This window comes from Manis pentadactyla, chromosome 4 (assembly GCF_030020395.1).
Source record: "Manis pentadactyla isolate mManPen7 chromosome 4, mManPen7.hap1, whole genome shotgun sequence".
Taxonomy (NCBI): Eukaryota; Metazoa; Chordata; class Mammalia; order Pholidota; family Manidae; genus Manis; species Manis pentadactyla.
Genome location: NC_080022.1, coordinates 133,450,053 through 133,477,249, shown reverse-complemented (window position 1 = coordinate 133,477,249; position 27,197 = coordinate 133,450,053). Strand labels below are relative to the sequence as shown.

Genomic DNA, 27,197 nt, shown 5'->3' with positions numbered 1-27,197 from the left:
TCTATTTCTTGATTGTAAAATGGAAATTTTATACTTCCCTGATGACCACATGGAACTTTTGCAAATTAAAAATATATTTTTAACCTTTTTATTAAGGTATGACACCCATACAATAAAGTGTACATATCTTAAGGTTATAGTTTGCTGAATTTTTACATGTGCATCCATCCACGTAACCACCATGATTACTTGTCATCCAAGAAGATGGTGATGATTATGATCATAATAATCCCAACAGTAGCTAACCCTAGTAGTGCTCACTAAGTGCTGGGAACCATTTTATAAACTTCATATTCATAGCCACCTTATGGCTCTTTCCATCACCCTGGGGGCCCCTTCCTGCGCCCACCCAATCAATCCCTCTGACCTCTATCACAATTTTTATGAAAATCTCAGGTGGGGAAAAAAGTGTATCTCACTTTGTAACCTCAAAGTACTCTATGACATGATATGACAACATTTTTTTTTGGCTATTTTATTATTTAGAAGTTCCCTCAGTGGAACTCAATTGAGAAAGATCTAGAGAAAATAGGAAAGTGGTGAGAGTCTTGGGAAGACATAGCAGGCATGAAAGATCAAAAGGGGGAAGTGTGAGGGAGGTAGTTCACTGCCAGGAATTCGAGAGGTGTGATGTAAGTTTGTTCAGGGACAGGGATCACTTGGGATTCTTAAGTGCAGGTAAGGTAAGCATTTTGATTGGATCTGAAAATCTATTTTGGTACTTTAACTTGTAGGTTTGTCCCACATTTATTATCTGTGATCATGGATATATTTGGATTTATTTATGTCATCTTATTTTGTATTTCCTATTTACTCTGCTTTTCCTTTGCTTCTTTTTTCTCTCCTTTACTGTTTCTTTTGGATTGAACCATTTTTCTTTATTCTGTCTCTTCTGGTTTGGGACATAGATAGCTCTATGTTTTTAGGGGTTATTAAAATGCCAATAAATCTTAGTTAATCTTCCCAAACAACTCAAGGATCTTGGTATGCATCCACTTCCCATATACCTTTTTGATTTGATGTTACTATAGGTGGATATGGTTGTCCAGTCTTTTTATTCTTCTTCCTCTGTCTCCCCAGTTGTAGTAGTAGCAATAGTTGTTATTCTTATAGATTTATATAGTCAATATATGTCTCCAATTACCAATGTTTATCATTTTCTTTGGTTCATTGTATCTTCTTACAATTCAGGTTTTCTTTCTGGATTCAGTTTGTTTGCTTTTTAACCCTGAGATGTGTCTTTTATAAAAGAGGAGGTCCATCTAGTGTGCCTTGAATGAGTTATATATGCTGAGATGTTGATGCCTTCAGCCCATGAGGTGACAGAGTTGGGTCTGGGGCAGCCAGGACCCTAAAGGCAGTCACCCCTCTCCTCCAGTACAAGACCAGCTTCCTCTGCTTGCCTCAGTGTTCCATAAAAATATGTTCCACATGTGACATAATGTGAAAAGAGTTGATATAACACTATTTAGAAGTTTTTTCAGTGGAGATCTATTAGTAGTAAACACTCTCACTTTTAATCTGGAGAGGGCTTTATTTCAGCCTCAGCCTCTTACATGATAGTTTAGCTGGTATAAAACTTTAGCTTCTCAGTTTCCCTCCCCACCCCATCCCTCAGCAGGCTGGCCTTCTGTTATTGCAGTTGAGATCTCTGTGGTCAGTCTAGTTATAACTACTGTGTTTTGTTACTAAAGATAAGTAGTATTTCTCACTTAGATAGGTCAAGAGGGTAAAAGAGAGATTTAAGACTACCAGACACTTTTATATTTCTTACTTATTAAGTTCCCTTTGAGAAATAAAGAGGGAAAATGATCCTCCTCATTCCAGATGATCTTGGTTGAACTGTATCCCAGTGGACTCCAGCGGTCTTTCTCTGATGAAGAAGATCTTAATACTATTGCAGAGGGCGATAATGTGCACGCCTTCCAAGCCCCTCCACCATGTGGCCAGGAGATGCTCTCAGGTACTATGGTGCTTTTCATAATCTCATTTTGTTATAATGAGTTACAGGCTTGAGAGGGTTCTCACTGGTTGCTCATAAGACATTTAGTTTTAATACTTGGACCCATCAGGCTTATTTTCTCAGATATTTGGTGTACAGATGGTTGATTACTAGAAATTATTCAACTAATGCAGCAGAGGTTCTCAAAACCTTAATGAGTATCAGAGTTACCTGGAAAGCTTGTGAAAGCAGATTTCTGGGCCCAGCATTTCTGATTAGTAGGTCTGGGGTGGGGCCTGAGGATTTGTATGTCTAACAGGTTCCCAGGTGATGCTGGTCCTGGCGTCACACTTTGAGAATCACTATTCAGAACAGGTGCTTGGGTAACCTTTGTCTTCAGGACTCTGGTGTTCAAGGTCTATGCTTGAAGTAAAATTTTTACAAATTGGAGCAGTAGGTGGCCAAAGAAGTTCAATGGTTTCTGTTAACAGTCCCACTTCCCAGTGCTTGCTTTTCCTAAACTTAGGGATGGCCAAGATGGCCAGTTCCTGACAGTCTTTCATTGCAGGTGAGTGTACATTGTGGCCCAATTAAGCCAGTCAAGAAGGCGCATATCTATAGAGGGCTCTGGCCAGTGTCACCAGATAGCCCAGATGAGTCCTGTGTCCCAGCCTGGACTGTCAGTCAGCCTAGGTGGCCGGCTGTGGGAACTAGGTGTCTGCAGTTGCCCTGAGTCAACAGGGAGCCTCTGGGCATGGGACGCGACATTGACTGGCCCTGAATGTAACTCAGCGAGACAAGCCCTCATTTCACATTCAATCACAGGTGATACATCTGTGCTTTAAAAGCCAAATTTTCAGAAGTGATTGGAAATTGAGGATAGTCTAATTCTTCTTCCTCAAGGGTAAAGATTCTTACCTTCCCTGTGTGCTACTTATGCTGATTTTCTGAGACCATGGTTCCTCTGTGGTTCCCTGATCAAGGCATAAAAGCAACCAAACTCATTTTTTGAGTACTTTTTAGACTGGGTTTCAAACATGTTAAAATCCCTGCCCACGTTTTAAAATTGCTGGCTGAACACAATGGTGCAAACCACCACGTGTGTGATCTTCATATGCCATGCCAGATGGCACAAGTGCCACAAACCTTACTATCTCTTCCCCTAACACATTGCTAAGTGTCTCCCAACAGTGGTTAACAGAGAAGTGCTCAAAGAGAAGAGGGGCCGGAGAAGCTGGGGTTCTGACCCAGCAAAGCAGCTCCTTTAAGAATACAAACTCAATTCTCTGTCTTCAGCATGTCCAGCTGGCCTGGCAGTGTCCCCGCGCTTTGCAGTCCGTGGTGGTCAGCGGTCATGCCTGCCCGTCCGTAGTGAGAATGCGGTGCTGATCCTCTTCTGTAACTTAGTGGGGTCAGGGCAACAGGCCAGCAGGTATGTTGAACGTCATCTTCTTTTAACATAATGTCGGGATTTATACACATGTACTTGGAATTCTGTCTAGAATAATTCTAATTTGATAAAATGAAACATCCATTATCAAGGCTAATCAACTAGGAGTAGGCAGTTTCTGATCAGGAGGATTGGAAAAAGCCGACTCAAGCAGATGGCAAGCATTGCCCTTAACAATTAAGCATCAGAGGCTTTTCTGTTAATTTCAGAAACAATTATTAATTGCTTTCTCTGCTATTTGGTGCTGTGTCATAAGTCCGAGGCAGTGTTGCAATAAGATGAGCAAAAGGAAACTGGCTGTCACAAAAGAGGGGAAGAGGGGATGTAATTACCACTATTGGCACATGGTACTGTCATCTGCTCTAAGGGCCAGGGAGAACTGGAAAGTGATTAGAACTAATCAAAGAGTTGGAGAAGTGGTTACGTAACAAATACACAAAAGCAGGTAGTTTCCTTGTAGAATCCAATTAAAATGTTTAAAAGATATAACACCAATAAAAAATTTTGGGTTGATAGAATGTTTATAAAATGAGTCTAGAGTAATAAACTCATAAGAATAGCGAGAAAATACTGGGGAAAGGAGGAAGGAAGGATGGCTGTATTAAAACAGAATAAAGCTTTAAGTTTTGAAATACTGTTACAGAGGCAGAAGAATAGTCACTTAAATCAATAAACAGACTAGACCAAAGTATATTTAAGTATTTATTATATGATAAAGACAGTATATTTCACATTACTAGAAAGTGAGCAAATTGTTCAGTATGTCAAGCTGGGTAATGGTTTGTTTCTTTTTATTTTATTTAATCTATCTTTTTACTCCTGCCATAAATTCACATGTGTAAGTCCCAGATTTGATTAAAGAGGTGATTATGTAAAAGGCCCAAAAATAACTTGAAGATAATGTAGAGGAATATTTTGTCTTTGGGTCAGGGGGTCTGTTTGAACACCTAAGGCAGGAAACTGTAAAGGAAAAAGATAAGGTTTTAAATACATTTAAAATTTTAAACTAAAAGCAAATTTGAAAGGCAAAGCACAAATGAGGAAAAATAGTTATATCAGGTGACAAGTGAAGGATGTTTATGCATCATATAAAAAAACCTGGCTCTCAAATTAGTGAGAGAAATCTCTAGTGAAATGAGGCACAGAAGTTAGCATTAGGTCATAGAAAAAATTCAAGCCTAGTTTAAACTATTCAGCTTCATTAGCAGTAGAAGAAATTCAGTCGCAAGATGCTATTGTTAACCTTTTAGATTGGCAAAGAACTTTAAAAATTGATAATACTCATTCTGGGCAAGGGTCAAGGAATGGGGTACATGCCTCACTGGTAAATTGGTGGGGATTTTCTGGCAGCAGGTTGGAAATAAATAGCTTTGGTCTTTCATTTCCACTTCTGGAACTTTATCCCAAAGAAACAGTTACTCACATGCACCCAGAGGTGTAGGTGTGTATACAAGAATGTATGTAGTTCCTGCGACATGCAGGCATTGTTTAAATAAAGAATTGGAAGCAACCTGAATGCCCAACAATAGAAGGTAAGGTAAATAAACTGATCTGTCCATTACAACCGTGGACAGCATGTAATGCCATTGCCCGCCTAGACACGCCACCTCAGATTTGTGCCTCAGCAGTTTCCTCAACAGTTTCACATTCTTGTCACGCTGAATCTTGCCACAACCTTGTGTGGTGTGGCCATGGAACAACGGGTGGTCAGTGATCTGTCCAGTGGTACCCATGTCCAAGCTGGAACTGACAGCCACAGCCACATCTGGGTTCTCAGCTGTACAATCTCCCTGCTGTGTGTTGCCTGGGTTGGGAAATGGGAAGCATTCCCAGTTATGAGAATATTCCTGACACATAAAACCATCAGCGTGTCAGCTGCATGGGGTTTCCTCTGGGTTTATCTCTGCCTGCAATATTCTCTTACCCTTCTCTCAACGATGGGGAGAACACCAGGGAAGAATGTTTCTCGGATGGCCGATCATTTGGAGCCATCTCTTTACAGTGCAGTGTCTCCATTTGCAGTGAGGTTCTCTGATGGGCAGTTTTGTGCTGTGCTTTGTGCCAAACTCATCTGATGGAGAGAAGCCCATGAAGAGGCTCGTGGTCTCATGACTGTTGGGGTTTGTTGCTCTTCCCTTTGGTGAAATAACCTGATGTCCTTGGATATTTCAGGTTTGGGCCACCTTTCCTAATAAAGGAAGACAGAGCCATTTCCTGGGCTCAGCTCCAGCAGTGCATTCTCAGCAAGGTCCGCTATCTCATGAAGAGTGAGGCCCCAGTACAGGTCAGTGTGCACGCGTACGTGTGTGTGTGTATGTGTGTGTGTTGAGGGGTAGGGACAGGGGAGGAATGTAGAAGTGGCTCAGGGGAGATGAGAACTTGCTGTCAATGAGGGTTTATATTGTTGTATAAAACAACTTTGATTTATCTGCAAGGAAGAAACCATTTTATGGCCTGTCCTCTCTCCCTCTGCGGTGTTAAAAAATACGTTTCACAGGCAGAGCTTTCTCCTTGTTAAATCTTCCCAAACACCATTGGAATAAAGAGTGGGATTTACATTATTCTTCTCAATTTTGTGTTCTTAACAGTTCACCATAGTTCTTCCCAGAGGAGAGCTTATTGCAATAAATTGAAATTTATATATTTGAATCAAAAATTTCAAGGGACTTCAGATGTAACTTCCACGGAAAATTAGAATCGATGTTTATGTCTAAACATGAAAATCTAGATACTAAAGATAATTTTGTCCAGTTTTAAAAACTGAGATTAAAGACTCAAAAGAAAATACCTTTTTAGTCTTGCTCATTTATTTATTCTCAGATTGGTAGTTTCCAAATGAAAACTACATATTCTAAAACCATTCCTTTGGCCCATAGAGTTTCAGAAATATTCTGGTGGCTGCCTGGCCAAGAAGATGTTGAAATTCTGTGGGATGGTGCCTTGGCATTTATTTCCCCCCAACTATTCTTGGTGAGAACTTCTCATTCGGGGGATGTACCCAGCTTACTTCAGAGGCGATTCTTGATAATTCATGTTTCTTCCTGCTCAGGGAAAACCATACATTTGATTCAGGATTTATACCAAGTATCACTTTGTTAAAGGCCTTCTCTACCTTCGTTTCCAAACTTTATCTCTAAAAGATTTTGCTCTGTGTGCTGCCCAGGAGATCTACTACAGCTCCCAAATTAGAAACCCTAAGTTCTCTCTAAATAGGTCAGAATATTTTATAATAGTTTTAGCTTTTCTCCAAACCTGTGCTCCTGATTCTTGAAAGTGAATAAAACTACGTTCATGTGACCATTGTACTCAACTGTCCTTGCTCTCCACTGGGTCACACGTGTACTTGGGCCTCAGCACCTCTACAGTCATTTTGATTTTAGAAATTGATCAAAGCAATCAGTGAGGCCAGCAGAATTCTAATACAGACATCCTGCAACTCAGCTGTGGATGCTTTTCCACAGATTCATTGGTAAATGTCTAGGCTGGCTTGATTTTCTGTAGGAATAGTGGTTCTAAATGGCTGTGAGGTGCCCAGGCTCGCCCATCCATTTAACCCATCATGCTCTTAGTACTGCATTAAATAATGGCTCAATATGGTAAAAAAAATTTTTTTTTGAATATTCATTTGATTTTTATACTTGATTTATATGTGAATCCCACATTTCTCCCTTATTATTATTATTATTATTATTATTAATAAAATGCTGAAGTGGTAGGTAGATGCAAGATAAAGGTAGAAAACATAGTTTAGTGTTGTAAGAGAGCACATGTAGATGATCACGTGTGTGCCTATAAACTAAGTATTAATCCAAGCTAGACAAGGGCAACAAAACATCCACGGATGCAGAAGATTTCTCTCAAAACAGGGGGGGTGAGGTTCTAAGCCTCACCTCTGTTGATCCCCAATTTCTCACCTGATGACCCCCCTGCGACTGTGCCTGTCTTAGGTTGTTCCTCCCTTGAGGAATCTTACCCGTCTCTGGCTAACCAGTCATCTTCCGGGGCCATACAGGGAAATGTAAAGTTGGTAAGTGAGAGAGAAGCCTTATTGTTTGAAAAGGTTAGCTTTTTACTTCTTTGCAGATTTATGCCCTGTGGCTTCTATGCCCAGCATTTGTCTTGAGGTATCTTTAGCACTTGGAGGAATTATGATACTCGGTAATTTCGATATGAGGCACGAATTCTACTTAAGGGTTGTCATTAGGAAGGAAGAAGAAAAGCTATAGAAGTAGCAGACGGAAGAAAACATGGGAAGATTGATTATTTCTTTGACATATCTTCTTGTAGAGTAACATAAGCATTATAGGTTTTAAACTACTAATTAAATTATGTACACATTAACATAATAGGAATACAGCTACATAACCAAAGCAGACCTACAATTACCAACCATCTCCAGTGAAATCAAAAAAACCAGTTAGGTACCCTAGGCATTTGTGAAAACTTATCAATGATATGATGGATATTGTCTAAGTGAATTTGAATAGTTTGAGAAAAATCAGACAAATTAAAACAACACATTCCTGGGAACTGTTCACATCCCATATGTCCTTTTAACAGTAGGTAGTCTATAGTCGCAAGATTTTGGAGTGCTGCAACTTGCACTTCTCCTAATTCTTGGTTGAGTTCTGACAGTATAGATCCAGCCAAATTTGTTGTTTTACTGTATGCACAGGCCAGCTTAGATATCTCCTTCTTCATTCCAATGGCAAGTCCAGGAACCGGTGGGATGAATGCAGCTACAACTGCAACAGCACCAGGATCTTTGTTAAGTTTTTTGATGATCATCTTCTGGAATGACTCTTCCAGAGAATGTTGATGTTGGAAGTTCTTCATATCGTATCTTAATTCATTTTCTGGGTAGCCAAATTAGGCTTTGGTCCTCTGTATAAACACAAACAAACCCTTTGCCCACACTTTGATATGCCCTTTATACCATTGTGAAGAACTTATTGGAGATCACCACACAGGAACTGCTTTTTTTTTTTTTTAAGAGAAAGGAATATTATCAGAAAGATGTATTTCCATAGCTGAACATCTGACACCCTTTAAATGATCAAAATTAAGGATATTTAAAGCATGCATTAATCGTTGATTTACAGTTAGTTTTATCCTATCAGGGAGTAATCCCCCTTTTCTTTCTTTCTTTTTTTTTTTTTTGTTATCATTAATCTACAATTACATGAAGAATATTACGTTCACTAGGCTCTCCCCTATACCAGGTCCCCCCTGCAAACCCCTTTACAGTCACTGTCCATCAGCATAGCAAAATGTTGTAGAATCACTACTTGTCTTCTCTGTGTTGTACAGCCTTCCCTTTCTCCCACCCACTCCCATTATGCATGCTAATCATAATACCCCCTTTCTTCTTCCCCCCCTTATCCCTCCCTACCCACCCATCCTCCCCAGTCCCTTTCCCTTTGGTACCTGTTAGTCCATTCTTAGGTTCTGTGATTCTGCTGCTGTTTTGTTCCTTCAGTTTTTCCTTTGTTCTTATACTCCACAGATGGGTGAAATCATTTGGTATTTCTCTTTCTCCGCTTGGCTTATTTCACTGAGCATAATACCCTCTAGCTCCATCCATGTTGTTGCAGATGGTAGGATTTGTTTTCTTCTTATGGCTGAGTAATATTCCATTGTGTATATGTACCACCTCTTCTTTATCCATTCATCTACTGATGGACACTTAGGTTGCTTCCAATTATTGGCTATTGTAAATAGTGCTGCGATAAACATAGGGGTGCATCTGTCTTTTTCAAACTTGAGTGCTGCATTCTTAGGGTAAATTCCCAGAAGTGGAATATCTGGGTCAAAATTTAAGTCTATTTTGAGCATTTTGAGGAACCTCCATACTGCTTTCCACAATGGTTGAACTAATTTACATTCCCACCAGCATTGTAGGAGGGTTCCCCTTTCTCCACAATCTCGCCAACATTTGTTGTTGTTTGTCTTTTGGATGGTAGCCATCCTTACTGGTGTGAGGTGATACCTCATTGTGGTTTTAATTTGCATTTCTCTGATAATTAGCGATGTGGAGCATCTTTTCATGTGTCGGTTGGCCATCTGTATTTCTTTTTTGGAGAACTGTCTGTTCAGTTCCTCTGCCCATTTTTTAATTGGATTATTTGTTTTTTGTTTGTGGAGATGTGTGAGCTCTTTATGTATTTTGGACATCAAGCCTTTATCGGATTTGTCATTTACAAATATATTCTCCCATATTGTAGGGTACCTTTTTGTTCTTCAATATGGTAAAAATTTGAAAAGAATCCATTTGCAGTTCTCAACACTGAGCTGAAGAGATTAACAAATAGTGAACATATATTGCATGAATATTCAATGAATTTCCCTAGCCAAGAATAGAGGAAAATGTCTCACAGAAATAACCGATTTTCTGGTCAGAATGAATTCATGTAAATTGTGAAAAAAGAGATTTATCATTGCCAAGACATTTTTATGGTCACTTTGTAAATTTTCTTGGTGTACAGGCAGAGTAAGCTGCCCCTGTGGGAGAGGTGACTTGATTATGTTGCCATCACACAGCAAGCAATTAGGGGTGCCAGGAGAGAGTTTCAGGTCCGTATTGATGTAACAATTTCCTTAGGAAGCACACCCTTCTGTGACCAGCCCTGAATCAAAGAGCCTGAAGTCAGCTTGCTTCTAGCCATTGATTTTGTCACTGTTGAAGCTGCAGGTCAACCAGAGGGTGGTTATGGTCCAGTTTGGCACATACACTCTCTGCACTTCACATTTGGCTCTTTGCAACCGGGTTCCAGTTCACCGCACCGGCCTCATGTCCCGTTGCTCCCTGCATGCGTGAGCTGTGACACCCGCAGGAGCTCACCCACAGCCCGAGTGTGTTGGAGTCATGCTTTTTTCCATGTACAATCCCTCTTTCCTGGAATTATGACGCTCCCAGCCCTCCCCTGTCTGCATTTCATCAGTGAATGGTGAATTTCAACCTGTATTTCATCAGTGTCTTTTAAGTAGAGATGTCTGCCATTTATCTTTGTCAGAGTTTGGAAGAAATTCTTATTTTTCTTCCTGTTATAGCTAAGGTCAACAGTGGCAATTTTGAGAACTGTGTTTCGTTCACTTGAAGAAGCCATGGATTTTTTTTTTTTTACAGCATTTATTTATTTATTTATTTATTATTATTATTTTTTAAATAATTATTTTTTATTGAAGGGTAGTTGACGCACAGTATTACATTACATTAGTTTCAAGTGTACAACACAGTGGTAGAACATTCATATACATAATTCTAGGTTCCAGCTATCACCCTACCAAGCTGTTACAATATCTTGACTATATTCCTTATGCTATACATTACATCCCGGTTACTTATTTATTTTACCATTGGAAGTCTGTCCTTTTTTTTTTTTTTTGTGAGGGCATCTCTCATATTTATTGATCAAATGGTTGTTAACGACAATAAAATTTTGTATAGGGGAGTCAATGCTCAATGAACAATCATTAATCCACCCCAAGCCTAATTTTTGTCAGTCTCCAATCTTCTGAGGCATAACAAACAAGTTCTTACATGGAGAACAAATTCTTACATAATGAATAAGTTACATAGTGAACAGTACAAGGGCAGTCATCACAGAAACTTTTGGTTTTGCTCATGCATTATGAACTATAAACAGTCAGTTCAAATATGAATACTCATTTGGTTTTTATACTTGATTTATATGTGGATACCACATTTCTCTCTTTATTATTATTATTTTTAATAAAATGCTGAAGTGGTAGGTAGATACAAGATAAAGGTAGAAAACATAGTTTAGTGTTTTAAGAGAGCAAATGTAGATGATCAGGTGTGTGCCTGTAGACTATGTGTTAATCCAAGCTAGACAAGGGCAATAAAACATCCACGTATGCAGAAGATTTCTCTCAGAACAGGGGGGGTGAGGTTCTAAGCCTCACCTCTGTTGATCCCCAATTTCTCACCTGATGGCCCCCCTGCGACTGTGCCTGTCTTAGGTTGTTCCTCCCTTGAGGAATCTTACCCGTCTCTGGCTAACCAGTCATCTTCCGGGGCCATACAGGGAAATGTGAAGTTGGTAAGTGAGAGGGAAGCCTTATTGTTTGAAAAGGTTAGCTTTTTACTTCTTTGCAGATTTATGCCCTGTGGCTTCTATGCCCAGCATTTGTCTTGAGGTATCTTTACCACTTGAAAGAATTATGATACTCGGTAAATTTGATATGAGGCACGAATTCTATTTAAGGGTTGTAATTAGGAAGGAAGAAGAAAAGCTATAGAAGTAGCAGGCGGAAGAAAACCTGGGAAGATTGATTATTTCTTTGACATATCTTCTTGTAGAGTAACTTCAGCATATATAGGTTTTAAGCTACTACTTAAATTGTGCACACACATTAACATAATAGGAGTATAGTTACATAACCAAAGCATATCTGTAATTACCAGCCATCTCCAGTGAAACCAAGAAAACCAGTTAGGCACCTTAGGCATTTGTGAAAACTTATCTATGATATGGTGGATATTGTCCAACTGAACTTGAACAGTCTGAGAGAAATCAGACAAATTAAAACAACCCATTCCTGGGGAATGTTCACATCCCTTATGTTCTTTTAACAGTAAATAGTCTGTAGTTGTAAGACTTTGGAGCGCTACAATTTGCACTTCTCCAAATTCTTGGTTGAGTTCCAACAGTACAGATCCAGTCAAATTTGTTGTTTTACTGTATGCACAGGCCAGCTTAGATATCTCCTTCTTCATTCCCATGGCAAGTCCAGGAGCTGGTGGGATGAGTGCATCTACAGCTGTAGCAGTGCGTGGATCTTTGTTGGGGTTTTTTGATGATCATCTTCTGGCATGAGTCTTCCAGAGAGTGCAGATGTTGGAAGTTCTTTTTCATATCGTATCTTAGTTCATTTTCGGGGTAGCCCAATTAGGCCTTGATCCTCTGTATAAACACAAAGAGACCCCTTGCCCACACTTTTATATGCCCTTTATACCCTTGTGTAGAACTCGTTGGAGGTTACCACACAGGAACTGCCCTTTTTTTTTTTTTTGCTTTGTTTTTGGTATCACTAATCTACACTTACATGACGAATATTACGTTTACTAGGCTCTCCCCTATACCAGGTCTCCCCTATAAACCCCTTCACAGTCACTGTCCATCAGCATAGCAAAATGTTGTAGAATCATTACTTGCCTTCTCTGTGTTGTACAGCCCTCCCTTTTCTCCTACCCCCCCATGCATGTTAATCTTAATACCCCCCTACTTCTCCCCCCCTTATCCCTCCCTACCCACCCATCCTCCCCAGTCCCTTTCCCTTTGGTACCTGTTAGTCCATTCTTGAGTTCTGTGATTCTGGTGCTGTTTTGTTCCTTCAGTTTTTCCTTTGTTCTTATATTCCACAGATAAGTGAAATCATTTGGTATTTCTCTTTCTCCGCTTGGCTTGTTTCACTGAGCATAATACCCTCCAGCTCCATCCATGTTGCTGCAAATGATTGGATTTGCCCTTTTCTTATGGCTGAGTAGTATTCCATTGTGTATATGTACCACATCTTCTTTATCCATTCATCTATTGATGGACATTTAGGTTGCTTCCAATTCTTGGCTATTGTAAATAGTGCTGCAATAAACATAGGGGTGCATCTGTCTTTCTCAAACTTGATTGCTGCGTTCTTAGGGTAAATTCCTAGGAGTGCACTTCCTGGGTCAAATGGTAAGTCTGTTTTGAGCATTTTGATGTACCTCCATACTGCCTTCCACAATGGTTGAACTAACTTACATTCCCACCAGCAGTGTAGGAGGGTTCCCCTTTCTCCACAGCCTCGCCAACATTTGTTGTTGTTTGTCTTTTGGATGGCAGCCATCCTTACTGGTGTGAGGTGATACCTCATTGTAGTTTTAATTTGCATTTCTCTGATAATTAGCGATGTGGAGCATCTTTTCATGTGTCGGTTGGCCATCTGTATTTCTTTTTTGGAGAACTGTCTGTTCAGTTCCTCTGCCCATTTTTTAATTGGGTTATTTGTTTTTTGTTTGTTGAGGCGTGTGAGCTCCTTATATATTCTGGACGTCAAGCCTTTATCGGATGTGTCATTTTCAAATATATTCTCCCATACTGTAGGGATCCTTCTTGTTCTATTGATGGTGTCTTTTGCTGTACAGAAGCTTTTCAGCTTAATATAGTCCCACTTACTCATTTTTGCTGTTGTTTTCCTTGCCCGGGGAGATATGTTCAAGAAGAGGTCACTCATGTTTATGTCTAAGAGGTTTTCGCCTATGTTTTCTTCCAAGAGTTTAATGGTTTCATGGCTTACATTCAGGTCTTTGATCCATTTTGAGTTTACTTTTGTATATGGGGTTATACAATGGTCCAGTTTCATTCTCCTACATGTAGCTGTCCAGTTTTGCCAGCACCACCTGTTGAAGAGACTGTCGTTTCGCCATTGTATGTCCATGGCTCCTTTATCAAATATTAATTGACCATATATGTCTGGGTTAATGTCTGGATTCTCTAGTCTGTTCCATTGGTCTGTGGCTCTGCTCTTGTGCCAGTACCAAATTGTCTTGATTACTATGGCTTTATAGTAGAGCTTGAAGTTGGGGAGTGAGATACCCCCCTACTTTATTCTTCTTTCTCAGGATTGCTTTGGCTATTCGGGGTCTTTGGTGTTTCCATATGAATTATTGAATTATTTGTTCCAGTTCATTGAAGAATGTTGCTGGTAGTTTCATAGGGATTGCATCAAATCTGTATATTGCTTTGGGCAGGATGGCCATTTTAACGATATTAATTCTTCCTAGCCACGAGCATGGGATGAGTTTCCATCTGTTAGTGTCCCCTTTAATTTCTCTTAAGAGTGACTTGTAGTTTTCAGAGTATAAGTCTTTCACTTCTTTGGTTAGGTTTATTCCTAGGTATTTTATTTTTTTGGATGCAATTGTGAATGGAGTTGTTTTCCTGATTTCTCTTTCTGTTGGTTCATTGTTAGTATATAGGAAAGCCACAGATTTCTGTGTGTTGATTTTGTATCCTGCAACTTTGCTGTATTCCGATATCAGTTCTAGTAGTTTTGGGGTGGAGTCTTTAGGGTTTTTTATGTACAGTATCATGTCATCTGCAAATAGTGACAGTTTAACTTCTTCTTTACCAATCTGGATTCCTTGTATTTCTTTGTTTTGTCTGATTGCCGTGGCTAGGACCTCTAGTACAATGTTAAATAACAGTGGGGAGAGTGGGCATCCCTGTCTAGTTCCTGATCTCAGAGGAAATGCTTTCAGCTTCTCACTGTTCAATATAATGTTGGCTGTGGGTTTATCATAGATGGCCTTTATTATGTTGAGGTACTTGCCCTCTATTCCCATTTTGCTGAGAGTTTTTAACATGAATGGATGTTGAACTTTGTCAAATGCTTTTTCAGCATCTATGGAGATGATCATGTGGTTTTTGTCTTTCTTTTTGTTGATGTGGTGGATGATGTTGATGGACTTTCGAATGTTGTACCATCCTTGCATCCCTGGGATGAATCCCACTTGGTCATGGTGTATGATCCTTTTGATGTATTTTTGAATTTGGTTTGCTAATATTTTGTTGAGTATTTTTGCATCTACGTTCATCAGGGATATTGGTCTGTAGTTTTCTTTTTCGGTGGGGTCTTTGCCTGGTTTTGGTATTAGGGTGATGTTAGCTTCATAGAATGAGTTTGGGAGTATCCCCTCCTCCTCTATTTTTTGGAAAACTTTAAGGAGAATGGGTATTATGTCTTCCCTGTATGTCTGATAAAATTCCGAGGTAAATCCATCTGGCCCGGGGGTTTTGTTCTTTGGTAGTTTTTTGATTACCGCTTCAATTTCGTTGCTGGTAATTGGTCTGTTTAGATTTTCTGTTTCTTTTTGGGTCAGTCTTGGAAGGTTGTATTTTTCTAGGAAGTTGTCCATTTCTCCTAGGTTTCCCAGCTTGTTAGCATATAGGTTTTCATAGTATTCTCCAATAATTCTTTGCATTTCCGTGGGGTCCGTCGTGATTTTTCCTTTCTCGTTTCTGATACTGTTGATTTGTGTTGACTCTCTTTTCTTCTTAATAAGTCTGGCTAGAGGCTTATCTATTTTGTTTATTTTCTCAAAGAACCAGCTCTTGGTTTCATTGATTTTTGCTATTGTTTTATTCTTCTCAATTTTATTTATTTCTTCTCTGATCTTTATTATGTCCCTCCTTCTGCTGACCTTAGGCCTCATCTGTTCTTCTTTTTCCAATTTCGATAATTGTGACATTAGACCATTCATTTGGGATTGCTCTTCCTTTTTTAAATATGCTTGGATTGCTATATACTTTCCTCTTAAGACTGCTTTTGCTGTGTCCCACAGAAGTTGGGGGTTAGTGTTGTTGTTGTCATTTGTTTCCATATATTGCTGGATCTCCATTTTGATTTGGTCATTGATCCATTGATTATTTAGGAACGTGTTGTTAAGCCTCCATGTGTTTGTGAGCCTCTTTGCTTTCTTTGTACAGTTTATTTCTAGTTTTATGCCTTTGTGGTCTGAAAAGTTGGTTGGTAGGATTTCAATCTTTTGGAATTTTCTGAGGCTCTTTTTGTGGCCTAGAATGTGGTCTATTCTGGAGAATGTTCCATGTGCACTTGAGAAGAATGTATATCCCGCTGCTTTTGGATGTAGAGTTCTATAGATGTCTATTAGGTCCATCTGCTCTACTGTGTTGTTCAGTGCTTCCGTGTCCTTACTTATTTTCTGCCCAGTGGATCTATCCTTTGGGGTGAGTGGTGTGTTGAAGTCTCCTAGAATGAATGCATTGCAGTCTATATCCCCCTTTAGTTCTGTTAGTATTTGTTTCACATATGCTGGTGCTCCTGTGTTGGGTGCATATATATTTAGAATGGTTATATCCTCTTGTTTGACTGAGCCCTTTATCATTATGTAGTGTCCTTCTTTATCTCTTGTTACTTTCTTTATTTTGAAGTCTATTTTGTCTGATATTAGTACTGCAACCCCTGCTTTCTTCTCACTGTTGTTTGCTTGAAATATGTTTTTCCATCCCTTGACTTTTAGTCTGTACATGTCTTTGGGTTTGAGGTGAGTTTCTTGTAAGCAGCATATAGATGGGTCTTGCTTTTTTATCCATTCTGTTACTCTGTGTCTTTTGATTGGTGCATTCAACCCATTAACATTTAGGGTGACTATTGAAAGATATGTACTTATTGCCATTGCAGGCTTTAAATTCGTGGTTACCAAAGGTTCAAGGTTAGCCTCTTTAGTATCTTACTGCCTAACTTAGCTCACTTATTGAGCTGTTATATACACTGTCTGGAGATTCTTTTCTTCTCTCCCTTCTTGTTCCTCCTCCTCGATTCTTCATATGTTGGGTGTTTTGTGCTGTGCTCTTTCTAGGAGTGCTCCCATCTAGAGCAGTCCCTGTAAGATGTTCTGTAGAGGTGGTTTGTGGAAAGCAAATTCCCTCAGCTTTTGTTTGTCTGGGAATTGTTTAATCCCACCGTCATATTTGAATGATAGTCATGCTGGATACAGTATCCTTGGTTCAAGGCCCTTCTGTTTCATTGTATTAAATATATCATGCCATTCTCTTCTGGCCTGTAGGGTTTCTGTTGAGAAATCTGACGTTAGCCTGATGGGTTTCCCTTTATAGGTGAGCTTTTTCTCTCTAGCTGCCTTTAACACTCTTTCCTTGTCCTTGATCTTTGCCATTTTAATTATTATGTGTCTTGGTGTTGCCCTTCTTGGATCCTTTCTGTTGGGGGTTCTGTGTATTTCCGTGGTCTGTTCGATTACTTCCTCCCCCAGTGTGGGGAAGTTTTCAGCAATTATTTCTTCCAAGATACTTTCCATCTCTTTTCCTCTCTCTTCTTCTTCTGGGACCCCTATAATACGGATATTGCTCCTTTTGGATTGGTCACACAGTTCTCTTAATATTGTTTCATTCCTGGAGATCCTTTTGTCTCTCTCTATGTCAGCTTCTATGCGTTCCTGTTCTCTGATTTCAATTCCATCAATGGCCTCTTGCATTCTATCCATTCTGCTTATAAACCCTTCCAGAGTTTGTTTCATTTCTGCGATCTCCTTTCTGGCATCTGTGATCTCCCTCCGGACTTCATCCCATTTCTCCTGCGTATTTCTCTGCATCTCTGTCAGCATGTTTATGATTCTTATTTTGAATTCTTTTTCAGGGAGACTGGTTAGGTCTGTCTCCTTCTCTGGTGTTGTCTCTGTGATCTTTGTCTGCCTGTAGCTTTGCCTTTTCATGGTGATAGGAATAGTCTGCAGAACTCGGACGAGTGACGGCTGGAAGGACTTCCCTTCTTGTTGGTTTGTGGCCCTCCTCTCCTGGGAGAACAGCGGCCTCTAGTGGCTTGTGCTGCGCAGCTGCGCGCAGACAGGTTTTCTGCTTCCTGCCCGGCTGCTATGGAGTTTATCTCCGCTGTTGCTGTGGGCGTGGCCTGGCTCGGGCAGCTACTCCAAAATGGTGGAGTCGCGTTGGAGCAGGAGCTGCTGGGAGGCTATTTATCTCCGTAAGGGGCCTCCCTGCTCCCTGCAGCCCAGGGGTTAGGGTGCCCAGAGATCCCAGATTCCCTACCTCTGGATTAAGTGACCCACCCTGCCCCTTTAAGACTTTCAAAAAGCACCCGCCAAAACAAAACAACGCCCACCAAAAAAAAAAAAGAAAAAAAAATTTTTTAATTAAAAAAAAAAAAAAAGTTTTTAATTAAAAAAAAAAAAAAAAAAAAAGGTGGTCGTTCGTTTTTCTTTATTCTCCGGTGCCAGCCTCAGGCCTCTGCTCACCGGTCTTTCTGCCCTGTTTCCCTAGTATTGGGGTCCCTATCCCTTTAAGACTTCCAAAAAGCGCTCGCCCAAACAAAACAGCAAAAAAGCAAAAAAAAAATGGTCGCGCGCTTTTCTTATGTCCTCTGTCGCCCAGCCTCCAGTGCCCGCTCACTGTTCTTGCTGCCCTGTTTTCCTAGTATCGAGTGCCCTTCACTCTGGCCCGGATCACTGGGGCTGGGTGTTCGGCAGTCCTGGGCTCCGTCTCCCTCCGGCTCTGCCTGCTCTTCTCCCGCCGGGAGCTGGGGGGGAGGGGCGCTCGGCTCCCGCGGGGCCGGGGCTTGTATTTTACCCCCTTCGCGAGGCGCTGGGTTCTCTCAGGTGCGGATGTGGTCTGGATATTGTCCTGTGTCCTCTGGTCTTTATTCTAGGAAGGGTTGTCTTTGTTATATTTTCATAGATATATGTTGTTTTGGGAGGAGATTTCCGCTGCTCTACTCACGCCGCCATCTTCTGCCCCTCCTCTCCATGGATTTTTTTTAACTTTGATAAATTATACGTATTTATTTTGATCATTCACAAGTGCACATTAACTGTATTCAACAGTGTTGCATTAACCATCACCATTTTCTGTACCCGAATCTTCATCACCCCTACAAAATCTCTATACCCATTAAACAAGCTCCCCATCCCCCAGCCCTTAGCTCCTGTTAACCTCCATCCGGCTTTTCTGTCCCCGTGGATGTGCCTACTCTAGGTATCTCACATAAGTGGATGATTCATGCAATATTTGTCCTCTGTGTCTTGGTTTTTTTTTTTCACTAAGCCAAATATTTTCAAGATCCATACATATTGGAGCATGTGTCAGAATTTGCTTCCTTTTCAAGGTTGAATAGCATTCCCTTGGGTGTATAGCCCACATTTTGTTTATCCATTCATCTTTTAATGGACACGGGTTGTGTCTACCTTTTGACTATTGTGAATAATGCTATTTAAAACACTTCAATTTCAAAAATGTTAGAGTATTAAAAAAAGTATACATCTTAGAATGAAAGCATAGGTGGAATTTCTTATATGGCCTATTTTATAGTGTATAAACACTTATTAAGCATTTGGTATGTAAAATATACACTAACTTGCTTTTAGATAATTGCCTTCTTTTGGCAATTTGGTGATGATGATAAATCGTCTTAAAATAAGTTAAGTTACCTATTAATAATTAACATAGTTGACTGATCTTTCCATTGACTATGCCAGCACCTGCTCCAGTTACACGTGTGTGACTGAAAAACAGCATGATCATCATTTTGGAAAATTTAATGAGTTCAGCAGTGTTAGGTCACTATGTTGGAAGGTACAGTGTGTCTCTTCTTAAAAAATGAAGCCTTTATAGCTCTAGGTTTTGAATACTAATTATTAAGAGAATATTCAAAATAGACTAGACAAAAAGAATTACAATTTTGAGTAATTTATTTGCCTGTAGGAGTCTAATTTAAACAGGCCTGATGACCCACCTCCTCCGTCTCTGTCTTGGCAGAACCCAGGATCTCTGTTCGCCATCCGGGTTGTGGGGCTTTCTCTGGCCTGCAGCTACTTATCCCCACAGGACAGCCAGCCCCTCTGTCACTGGGCAGTGGACAGGTAAGGGCATGTTCCAGATTTGGTAAGAGAATGAGTGCGATCTCATTCGACTAGATAAGTGTCCATATGTGTCAGTCAAATTGGTTGCAATCTCAGCTACTCTTGGTCTCCTGACTCCCTGGCAGCAGCCACTATGCCAGGTTTGTACACTTCCTGTGCTTTCAATCCTTATGTCTAGAGCGGACGGAGACGCGGCCACCTCAGAGGTGAGGGAACACCGCTGTTCCCAGAAATAAGTTAACTCGCTCACACTTGCACAGCTAGTTATGGCCAAGCCCAAATTTGAACCCAGATTGGTCTGACTGAAAAACCCATTCAGTTAAGTCATGCTACTGAATTCAGCCTGTATGTCCCCTGTAGGGTAGGGGAGCCTTCTACCCCTCCACCACTGGCTCCAAACTCTAGATGGTGGGCTATGGCCAGGGGATAAAGCCAGTGTGGCCATGTGTCTGTGGGTCTGGCTTCCTGATTCTCCAGGTGCCCACCTGCAAGGCCTTCCACTGCACCTGGTCTTGCGAAGCAATCCACAGGACCAGCTCAGCGTCTGAGAGGCAGTTTCCCTGTCCGGCTCTTCTGCTCATTTTCCCACAGACACAAAGTTCTCAATAAACATTTCTGATTTCTTGGCTTGGTTAACCAAAGTTGACTGAATCTATGATGTAGGTGTGATATTGTGGTTTATGATAAGGATACATATTTGGTATTCTGGCACAGAGCTCATAAACCCCTTGGAATTTCCGTAGTGATAACAGCAATTAAAGCTGTCCTGTTATTCGTAAGAAGCCTGTCTCAAATGCACCTGTGTTTATGTTAATGAGGTGACTTTGGGGAAGTACCTAAGGATGGGGGCTGGTTCCCAGGGGGACCAACTTTGTAGTTCCTGGTTTGGAACTTTCAGACCTTGGAGGAAGGGAGAGGGACTGGAGAGTGGGCCTGATCACCTGTGGCCAGTGATTTAATCAATCATGCCTAGGGAATGAAGCCTCCATAAGAAGCCTTTTGGCTCAGGGTTTGGAGAGCTTCCGGGTTGGTGAACACATGGAGGTGCTGGGAGGGTGGTGGGCATGGTGGGCTGCACCATCTCCCACACATGCCCTGGGGCTGTTCCTGATTTATGTCTTTTCCATCCGGCTGTTTCTGACTTATGTCCTTTGATAATAAATCTGAGAGACCCAGCTGTTCCTGAGTTATGCCCTTTTATGATAAACTGGCGATCTAGTAAGTAAAATGTTCATCTGAGTTCTGTGAGCCCTTATAGCAAATTAATCAAACCCAAGGAGGGTTATTGGAACCTTTGATCTATAGCTGGTTGGTCGAAAGCCCAGAAGACAACCTGGACCTAAGGACTGGCTTCAAAGTGGGGAGGCAGGGGCAGGCCCATGGGATCTGATGCTGTCTTCCTGGAGATAGTGCCAGACTGAGTTAATAGCTTGATGGTGGGGAAAAAGCACACATTGGAATGGTGTCAGAATCATGGTAGAGACGGACCCCTCCTGTGACAAGGAGACCAGGAACCAGAGTAGGAAGCAGGGCAGAAGGTTCTACACCCTGTGCCCCACCTGCACCCTCCCTGATGAGCTGCTGCTTTACAGAATTAGGGACGCAGAAAGTGTTGGCCAGGACCTGCTTGGGCTTGACAGGAAAAGGGAGACAAGGTGGTGGGGAGGTTCGGAGAAGGGCCTGCTTAGAGCACAAAGGGGCCCCTCACGGCCTTCTGTCTTGGAAGAGAGAACCATGCTACTCAGAGTGCGTGCCCCAGAGTACACAAAGAAAGCAAACCTGAAGGAACAAGCAGCAGCCGACTCACAGACACCGAGAAGGGACCAGCAGTTACCCAAGGTAAGGGGTCGGGAGGATGAAGGGGATTCAGGGGCACTGTGATTCGCAACACAACAAAAGTAGGTCACGGGGAAGGCAGCGCAGCAAAGAGAGGAGAAGTAATAACTCTACAGCAACTTACTACGCTGATGGACAGTGACTGTAATGGGGTGTATGGGGTGCACTTGATAATAGGGGTGAATGTAGTAACCACAATGTTGCTCATGTGAAACCTTCAGAAGATTGTGCAGCAATGATACCTTAATAAAAAAACACAGTGAATATATAACAATTTTATAAAACACGTAGTTTTTTTGAAAATTGAACATGTATTTTGTCATCCCCCCATGAGTTATATTTTTATTGTACTTTATAAAAGTATCTGTAATGGTTTAGAAAGAAACCAGCCAATGGGCCTTTCATCATAGCTAGTTTGAGAAGCACAGGAACAGAGTCTGGTTGCACAGCAGGCTGATCATGCTGAACATAGTCCTGCCTGTGACCACAGTCCCCTGTCACACCTTCTGTCCTCCCCATGTCCCCTAGCAGTTAATGGCCCCTGCCTCCACCCCCACCTCACGAGGACAGCGCTCCCCAGAATCTGATACCATTGATCCCTTGCCTCCTTCACAGAGCCCACATTCAGCCCCGGGGCCTCCCTAGCCTAGCACCACCTTGCTCTAGAAATGTCTCTGTTTTTTAAAAATTGTGGAAAAATATGCACAACATAAAATTTACCATCTTAACCATTTTTAAGTATACAGTTTGGTGGCATTAAGTCCACACACATTGTTGTACGACCATCACCACCATCCATCTCCAGAATGTTTTCATCTTCCCAAACTAACACTCTGTCCCCATTAAACATTAACTCCCCTTTCCCCTTCCCTCAGCCCCTGACAACACTGCTCTACTTTCTGTTTCTGAACATGACACTCTCGGCGTCTCGTAAGAGTGGAATGGGATGGTATTTGCAGTTTGTATCTTTCTTATTTCATTTAGCAGAGAATCTTCAAGGTTCAACCATGCTGTAGCATGTGTCAGAATCTCCTTCCCTTTTACGTCTGAACAGTACTCCACTGTATGGCTCTATCCCACTGTGTTTACCTCCTAGAAGTTTCTTTGCTCCTTTGTTGTTCTCCTGCTCAGGGGCCCTCACATGTGGTCGGGCTTCGGCACTCCGCCGCGGCATGCTTCCCTAGTGTTCCATCCCTGGATGACCTCGGTTCTGTCTACCACCTTTAGGTCCAGGTCTCTCGGATTTAGATCCAGTCCAGATTTTTCTCTGAGATGCAGACCTTCCTACATGTCTCATAGACATGCAAGCTAAATGTTTGTCAATGCAAATCTTCTTGCTTAAAACTTTCCTCTTCTGCCTCCTGTGTTTAGATGGTGACAACCATTATCTACTCAGGATCCCAAGCTAGTGACCGGGAATCACCCTTCATTCCTGCTTCCTGCTTTCTCCTTACATTCAGTCCATCATCAAGTCCTCTTGTTCCAAATCCTGGTGGTTCCTCAGACCTGTTCCCTCCTCTCCACATTTACCACCATTGCATAAGTCCAGGCCCTTATCACCTCAGCCGGACACCCCGAGAGCCTCCGCTCTGCTGTAACTGCCGCTAGGCCAGTGGCTCTCTCATCCATCTGCTTCCATACCTGTCTGTTTAAAACCCTTGGGTGGCCCACAGGGTAAAGTCCACACCTTGCAGAGTGGTCACAGCCCTGCCCTCTCACCGTGTGGCCGGCCCACTGAACCTCTGCTTGTCGGTCCAGCACACACCCTACACTTTGCTCCTGCTGAACCTCCGCCTGTACAGCCCTTTCCCCTTCCTACTCGCCCTTCACCTGGCCAACTCCCACTCTTCCTGTGCAGAAAGTCTGGTCTCTGAAGCAGCTGGGTGCAGTTCCTCCAAGTCCCCATAAACACCCTGGGCACACTGCAGTAGCCTCTCTGCATGTCTCTCCTATTATCAGACTCTGAGCTCCCTCAGGGTAGAGATTATGTCCGTATGTTGCTTAGGATCACATCCTGCCATAAATATCAAATAATGGCCTCTTTCCTGTTTGAGCCAGGGCTGTGATCAGGAGAGAAGATCACGGTGTCTCTTGCATGTTTGTTCCCATATAAGAAGTGAACTTCAGTTATACACACACTTCTCCCCTCTTTGTGCCCTAAGCGGTTTTGTGTAACAGAGCCTGAAGATACCGATTCTCCTTTTCCACTCCCATGTTTAGACTCCAGTTGAAAAGTAGAATGAGGAATGAGGCAGAAAGAGATCAACATGTTAGGTTTATTGGTAAGGGTGATAAAAGGATGTGGCTTAGATATGAATCCAATATGTTCCTCGGAATGAAGTTCCCCAGCTCCCCAGCTGTGGGCCTTCTGCATTGTGGGGATGGCGAATTTGGGCGTCCTAAAGAAAGAGATGTAGGGATTCAGACAGGCTCCCCAGTATGTCTTCTCTCAGAATTGAATATGTGTCAGTCTGCCAGCATTCCACCTGCAGGGACACGGATGAGGAAGAATGCCAGCCTGCTCCCATTTGAGTCAGAGGAAGGAGTAACCGGGAGGGACTGAGCCGATCCCTACCCACAGTCCCACCGCCTGATAAGGTGCTTCTCCTCCTCTGAGGGAGTGAAGATGGCGAGGAGGAAGACAGACAGATGCCCGTAGCTTAGTTACCCCCAGTCTACAGAAGGGTGAGGACGGACCGGCACTGTTTGCCCTGAATCAGCAGGGCTCGCCTAGCGGGGAGGGCTTCTCCCAGACCCACCTGGCTCCCTGCCCCCTCCTGGCGCTTGCTCGTCAGGATGACACCACGACCCCACCCCAGACCTGTCACTGCTCACCCACAGGATTTGGTTTGAGCTCAAAACCTGTTTTTGAATCATCTAGAAGACAGGGACTCATGACAGGCCCAGTTTTTTCCCACGATACATTCTGAATGCTGTTAAGTGTTGCCTTTCCCATCACTTGTCTGTCTGACTTCAGGACAAGACCTCACATTCTCCACTCTCTTCCTAACTTGTCTCTTCTGTATGAAGGTCAACCAACCTTTTTGGAAATGGGCTGGGCCCAAGCCGCTGCAAAGAGCCGTGGGTTGACTCACACTGAGAATTTCTGGGTATCTGAGGATGAAGCCTTCAGCGGAGAGCGACTCTCCAGATACCTCCCTTGCTTTACACCGGGTTTTGGGCACGTCTAGAGCATCAGGCCTGGGGCTGAGGCAGCCGCTGCACCCTGAGAGATGTGGGGAGGCGGCTTGCTGCTTTCTGATGGCTCCTTGTTCTCTCCCCAGGGCTTTGCATCTCAGGAGGCCAGGAGGCCCCCCACACATCAAACTGGCCGTGGAGTGGGATAGCTGTGCCAAGGAGCGGTGAGGTCAACAGAATTTGTCTCTGCTGGGGAAAGACGGGGCCAGCCGGGCAAATGAATCTTCCTGGGCCCAGTTTCCCCCCATGTGACCATAAGGCAGTATGCACCCCTCCTGCATGCCATGTGGCCCATGCCTGTACAAAACCCAATGATAACTGTCTGTTATATAAACAGCGATAGTAATAGTAAGAATGATAGTGGTGGATGTCACCAGCACTGGGAACAGTGACAGTAGTAAATGGTATGTGATGCTTACCTACCCAGCCCGTGCCAGTCACTGCTCTGAGCACGTTATACATAGTGCAATTTATCTCATCTTTCTCACACCCTATGTGGTAGGTACTACTGTAATCCACATTTTCAGATGTCAGATGTAGAAACCGAGGCCAAAGAGGTTAGACAATGTCACATGCTGTCACACAGCCAATGCATGGCAGAGCTGGGATTTGAACCCAGGTCTTCTGGCTCAAGTCCACACTCTTAAACAGTAACTTGGCTGCTTGTGTAACACCGAGTGCATCTGCCCTACCTTGAAAAAGGGCACTGTTCAGTCCAGCAAGGATTTATTAATCTACTAGGTGCTGGGCCCTGCACTAAGACGAGGAAACAAAGACCCATAAGCCAAGTATGTGGTCCCTCTTGGAGCTGGTGGGGGAGCCTGAGAATCCCAGGAGCACTGAGCGAGCACTGAGGCAGGGTGTGCACGAGGCACCAGGTGGAGCACCCTCGCCTCCCTGGCTCCGGTGAAGCCTCTGTTGGAGGTGAGAAGCGCTAACGCCATTGGTCTTCTGCAGCCTGTTCGGGAGCCTGCAGGAGGAGCGGGTGCCAGATGCAGACAGTGTGTGGAGGCAGCAGCAGGCTCATCAGCAGCACAGCTGTACCCTGGACGAATGTTTTCGGTCCTACACCAAAGAGGAGCAGGTGCCTCCCCGGGGGTCCACTCCTGGGCCGGGAAGGGGGCTGGTCACCTTTCGGTGGTCAGCTGTGGGCCCTGGGGGCCTCACAGTCCTGGTGGCTTCCTTGCCAGCTGGCCCAGGGCGACGCCTGGAAGTGCCCGCACTGCAAAGCCCTCCAGCAGGGCATGGTGCAGCTGAGCCTGTGGACGCTGCCGGACATCCTCATCATCCACCTCAAGAGGTTCTGTCAAGTGGGCGAGAAGAGAAACAAGCTCTCCACGCTGGTGACGTTTCCACTCTCTGGCCTCAACATGGCTCCCCACGTGGCCCAGAGAAGCGCTGGCCCCAGGCCTGGGCCAGGCCCCTGGCCTTCCTGGAAGCAGCCAGCCTGTGTGCCCACCAGCTACCCGCTGGACTTCCTGTACGACTTGTACGCGGTCTGCAACCACCACGGTAGTCTGCAAGGTGGGCATTACACAGGTGAGCCTTGCCTTCTGGCTCAGGGCTGCCAGGGCCATGTTTGTGGCTGTGGCCTGGGCCAGAAGATGTCCCGGGAAGAGGCACTCCTGGAATGCCACCTCACTCGGGCACTTGGCATGGGCTGACCCCTCACCCCAGGCACCTGCCAGAGGGTGGGGGGCTCGGGGTCCAAGCCAGAGTTGAGTTAGGTTGGTGGTTGGAATATGCAGTTAGTTACAGTCTGAGTATATTCAACCATATGAAAAGTAGGATAACTGTGAGAACCGAGGGAGTGATGTTTACCCTTGTCTGTGATTCAACACAAGGACTCTTAACAGATTTTTAAAAATTATTTCACTGAATACATTTAATTTTTATCCCTTAGAGGAACTTGAGAGAAGTAAATAAATGGAAGGACAGAAACATCGGCTGGGTGGCATGTTCAGTTGTCCATCATCATATACCTTGGTCTGTTCTATTCTAGAATAACGTGAATCATTTCATTTAAAGATTGCTTTAAAATATTTCAGGTTTTGAAAAGTGCATGTTTCCAGTGTTCTGACGTAGCTGCAATTTGGATAGCACTGGACTGTATAGAAATCGAGGATCATCACTCATTGAGCAAATATAAGTACCTGCTCCATGCCAGACCCTGTGCTAGGTGCTGGGGCTTCAGAGATGAACAAGACAGATATGGGTCCTGCCCTATGGGACTTGAATCTAATTTCAGACACAGTAACACAGTGCTTGTCGTGCTAGCCTTTCACCACCTGGTATCACGAAAACGTGATTTACTAATTGTGTCTGTGACAGAGGTAAGGCTTCTCTGAGGACATCACCTT

General features: G+C 43.0%; 1 protein-coding gene across 5 annotated transcripts in view; it reads left to right on the top strand.

The window, feature by feature from the left end:
• The window catches only part of LOC118916537 (ubiquitin carboxyl-terminal hydrolase 43-like), a 71,716-nt gene that overhangs the window by 31,600 nt on the left and 12,919 nt on the right, over positions 1-27,197 (top strand). For 4 of the 5 annotated variants that reach the window (XM_057500876.1, XM_057500875.1, XM_057500872.1 and 1 more), the window contains 7 exons: positions 1,828-1,963; positions 3,239-3,374; positions 5,565-5,676; positions 19,700-19,803; positions 24,924-25,001; positions 25,795-25,921; positions 26,028-26,376. In XM_057500876.1, coding sequence (XP_057356859.1) covers positions 1,828-1,963; positions 3,239-3,374; positions 5,565-5,676; positions 19,700-19,803; positions 24,924-25,001; positions 25,795-25,921; positions 26,028-26,376 — 1,042 coding nt within the window. The remainder of the gene's footprint in view (positions 1-1,827; positions 1,964-3,238; positions 3,375-5,564; positions 5,677-19,699; positions 19,804-24,923; positions 25,002-25,794; positions 25,922-26,027; positions 26,377-27,197) is intronic. The other variant, XM_057500873.1, reaches the window with a different exon arrangement.